This window comes from Vigna radiata, chromosome 6, assembly GCF_000741045.1.
Source record: "Vigna radiata var. radiata cultivar VC1973A chromosome 6, Vradiata_ver6, whole genome shotgun sequence".
Classification (NCBI taxonomy): Eukaryota; Viridiplantae; Streptophyta; class Magnoliopsida; order Fabales; family Fabaceae; genus Vigna; species Vigna radiata.
Window position 1 is genome coordinate 28,404,564 of NC_028356.1, and position 4,371 is coordinate 28,408,934.

Sequence of the window (4,371 nt, forward strand, 5' to 3'; positions counted from 1 at the left end):
AATTTAAAATATAAAAATAAAAGGTAGTTATTAAAAGTTATGGTAGAGAAGTTATTAGTTTTTATTTTATTTTTAATTTTAAAAAACAACTACTTTTTATTTTATTTTTTATTTTAAAAAACAATTACCTTTTAAAAAATATAATGGTTTAGTCTTTAAGATTTATAGAACCTGGGTTTATAGAACCCGGTTTATAAAACCCGTCTGTATTAAAAAAAACAACTACCTTTTATTTTATTTTTTATTTTAAAGTACAACTATCTTTTAAAAAATATATAATAAAAACTAATACCTTTCTCTCGTACATGAACCAATTATGATTTTTAATAATTATCTTTTATTTTTTTTATTTTAAATTAAATTTTAAAATTATTAAAATAGTCTTGAATTTAAAATTGATTTTCTTTTTTAACATAACATTTTTGTAACCTAAAACTTAATACACTCTACTAAAATGTACCAACGAAAAAATCTCCCAACGTATAAATTAGTAAACCCATATATATATATATATATATATATATATATTAAAGAAAACTTAGAAACTGAACCTACTGTAGGGTTCATGTGGGATGCTTTAATGACTTGGAGTCTTATTCAAACCAAACAGTACATATAATTTTTGTTATAATGATGTCTATTACAAGCAACTGACCATACTTCTTCATTCCTATATTTATTACGAGGATAAATAGAACACACCAACTAAATTTGGTGTTGTTGGGTAAAATTTGTAGCATCACATGGGTAACATGTCACTCCTCTCTTATCTCAACTCAAAACTCAAATCTCACAAATGCAGCTCTTTATGGAAGATCCAGCTGAACTTCATGCTACGAGGTTTCATCTTTCGCGCTCGCTCCTCAGCGCGTTCTTGCAGCTTCCTAATCCTCGGTGCTAATCCACACACGTAATCCTGAGCCCTCTTTCCCTCCCCCGTCAAACCTTCCACCTTCTCCAATCTCCACCGTTCGATCAGGAACTCCAAGATGTCTGCATAGTCACTTACGGTGTACACTCCCACACGTTGGGCCACTGCAGCATAGTGCTCGAACAGCCTGGGGTCCTCCCCATCGTACATAAGATGTGCCGGCATAGTGATCCGTTTCTCCAACATGGTTCCTACTGCGACCATTACTCCCGTGGGATCCACTTCTAGAAGCTTCTCTACGATCCTCGAGTACGCTTGCTCGTGTCTTTTCTCATCTGCAGCAATGGTTCCGCATATGCGCGCCAGCACAGGATCACCACCCTCCTTTGCGAGCCTAGCAGTGTTACCATGTGACACGAACGTCGCTCGCTCTTGGAATGATGTGTACACGTACCCCAGATATGGGTTGTTCTCAAAACCAGCGTCCTACACAGTTAAACAAACTCAACTACAATTTTTAACATGGAAAATATATTTATATATATATATATATATATATATATATATTTATTTAATATCTTTTGAAATAATTATAAAAAACTTTACTGTTATACTTACCATGCCTGCAGCAATGAGGTAATGAATGGTCTTTTCAATCATGTTCATGTTAACACGACCAGAAAGATACAAGTATGTTCTGAGCAAATCTCCATGTCTGTTCTCTTCTGCGGACCAGCCTCGATTCCACACAGCCCACGGGCTTGGGCTTGTTCCGCAGTCGTCTTTCACGCCGTCGAGGCTGTTCATTATGGTCTGGTAAGTGGGAAGAGCTTCCTCTGTGATCATGTCACCGACCAGCACCAAGAAGTACTCGTCAGATAGCTCCTTGGTTCGATCGCGAAGAGCCTTCACCTCGTCCACGAACTCTTCAAACGGCGACGATGGGTTGGGAACGAAACTGTTGGGCTGCCAGCTTTTTTCCACGGGTTTCAGCAGCGGTAGGACATACTGCGAAGCCCACCCTTCCAGTGACCTGAAAACCTCTAACTTTTCCGGCGGCAATGAGTGGGTCCTCCGCGCTTTTGATGGCGGGGACACTGACAGAACAGATTTGGGTGGCAGGCTGCGGTGGCGAACAGTTCTTGGAGTGCATGCAAAGGGGAGAGTAGTTTGTATGAGCATGGTGGTTGACGAGAGTGTGGTAGATATATTTGTGAGTGAAAACCTATGTTTTGATTTGGCCATTAATATATAGAAACATAATTTTGAAGGCGGTGGAAAGTGGCTCTTTTATGACTAAAAGGAGTGAATTCCAGACATTAAGCGTAAAAGTGTAGGTGGCGGCTTCAGGTTTTCTTACAGGTTATAGTGCCTTTTACTAGATTCCTTTGAGTAAAAGGTTTTCTTGAGGCCATCTTGAGATAAACACATGTTTAAGGCATTTATTGATAACGTTTTAAAAAAAAAGAAGAAATTTTACATGCACACCATAAATAAGGTTTTCTTAAACTGATAAGACTCTTAAAAATAAATGATATTTTTAAGACTATATTTTACACTTTTGACAAGTTTCGTATCACAAACCTTTAAAACTAAATTCACAATTGTGACATTGATAAAAAAAATATTTTTAACCATTTCTATATCATCAAGAAAACATTAAAAAGGAGTAAGAGAAGTGAAAACAATTTACAAGAATAATTACTTACAAGTGATATGAGAATATGATTCTGAATTTTATGATTCTCGTAAAATTTCTTCTGAAAGTCGTAAATTTCTTTATTATTTCGATTGTTGCATTAAAGCAACTATCATTCCAGCCGCGATTAAAGCAACTATTAAAGCATCAAAGCAACTATTATTTCGATTGTTGCATTAAAGCAACCTGTAATGTGTATTGATCCAGGCGTGGAATTTCTTTTGGAAGCAATTTTATGTTGCGGCACTGTTCTTACAGTAAAGTATTTTACTGTTGTGCTTATGTTAATTTTTTAACATTGAATGAAAATTAAATATGAATTAAAAGTTTGAAGGTTATAAATGCTTTTAATTAGAAAAGTGTATCTAGTGACATGCATGGCATAATGCTTTGTTTTATGAATTATATATATTTGGAAGAAGGAAATTCAATTAAGTTGAATTTCAGATGTGTTATAATTTTAATAAAAATTAAAAGTTTTAGTAATTTCACTGTTTTCTTAAATTTTATTGTGAATTATTTTTATAAAGGATGTTAAATTATGAATTTATATATATATATATATATATATATATATATATATATATATATATATAAAAGTTATTGTTATAAGGATGTTATGGATTATCCAAAGGTGAACCACGTTTTATAATTGACGACATTAAAGTGAGACATTTCATGTATTTAGTAATTATGTTTGTATATCCAAAGATAGCATACATATTGACTTAAGTATGATTTATTGTTTATTAGTCAGTTTAAGAATCACCCAAAGGTGAACTTAAATGAATGACTTAAATGATTACCTATCAATTTAAGTGTAACCCAAAGGTGAACTTGAATGTATGATTAGTGTAGTAATTTGTTTGAATCCATTAATTTTAATCAAAGCATTAATGTATGAGCTTGTATATTATTTCAGCTTACATGAATTTATCAGGTTTGAGCAACAATGTGGTCAAGTTTAATGGGCTAAATTATGGTGATTGGTCAGAACAAATTCCAACTGGGTGTTTTAGACTTGGATATGGCTATTATGATGGATGAAATGCCCACAGCTATTACAGAGACCAATACAGTGATGAGAAGTCTCTTTATGAGGCTTGGCATAGGTCTAACAAGCTGTCACTAAACTTGATGCCCATGTCTATGGCAAAGAATGTAAAGCCTTCTATGCCTAAAACGGAAAACGCAAAGGAATTCATGAAAACGATCAAGGAGTATTCATAGTCAGACATAAGTAACAAGTCTATTGTGGGAACTATTATGAGTGAGCTGACTGGGATGATGAGGTTAGTGAAAAATGAAATTTTACCTCAATTGGANTTTGATGACTGGGATGTATGTATTGATTGTATTAAAGGTAAACAAACAAAAAACATATCAAAATATCCTGTGATAACGGTCTAAAAACTGTTATTTTCATACTTAAATTTGATATCAAAACACACCCTTTATGGCTTAGAATGAGCTTAAAATCAAGTAAAACACTTCGTTGAGTCTTGTGAGAGTCAAAAGTTGGTTTTAGAGATATTATGCTTGTTTTTACATTGTTTTGCAGGGTTTTAAGGTGAATTGAAGATAGAAGTGAAGTAAGGTGGACTTAGACCCATGAAAGAGAAAGAAAAAGGATGAAAATAAGGGTCAAGTGAGCCGTTGAGCGCCAGAATGGACCGCTGAGTGTCTAGAGCGATTAGAGGGAAACCGCTTAGCGGCAAAACTGACCGTTGAGCGGTCCAAACGGCTAGAGGGAAATCGCTGAGCGGTGAACTTAGGCGCCTGGGCGGTTGTCTGTTTTTAT

The 4,371-nt window shown here is 34.5% G+C and overlaps 1 protein-coding gene across 1 annotated transcript; it reads right to left on the minus strand.

Annotated features, from left to right (window-relative positions):
- Positions 1-555: 555 nt before the first annotated feature.
- LOC106764312 (stearoyl-[acyl-carrier-protein] 9-desaturase 6, chloroplastic) lies at positions 556-2,217 on the minus strand. The gene is made up of 2 exons (XM_014648590.2): positions 1,490-2,217; positions 556-1,357 (listed from the first exon to the last, which is right to left on the minus strand). The coding sequence occupies exons 1-2, from the start codon at positions 2,114-2,116 to the stop codon at positions 791-793; spliced, it is 1,194 nt and encodes a 397-aa protein (XP_014504076.2). The 5' UTR covers positions 2,117-2,217; the 3' UTR covers positions 556-790.
- Positions 2,218-4,371: the final 2,154 nt, after the last annotated feature.

Coding starts and splice junctions, on each gene's coding strand:
- LOC106764312 (XM_014648590.2), bottom strand. CDS start 2,116: ATGGCCAAATCAAAACATAGGTTTTCACTCACAAATATATCTACCACA. Junction 1,358..1,489: donor ACCTCATTGCTGCAGGCATG/GTAAGTATAACA, acceptor TTAACTGTGTAG/GACGCTGGTTTTGAGAACAA.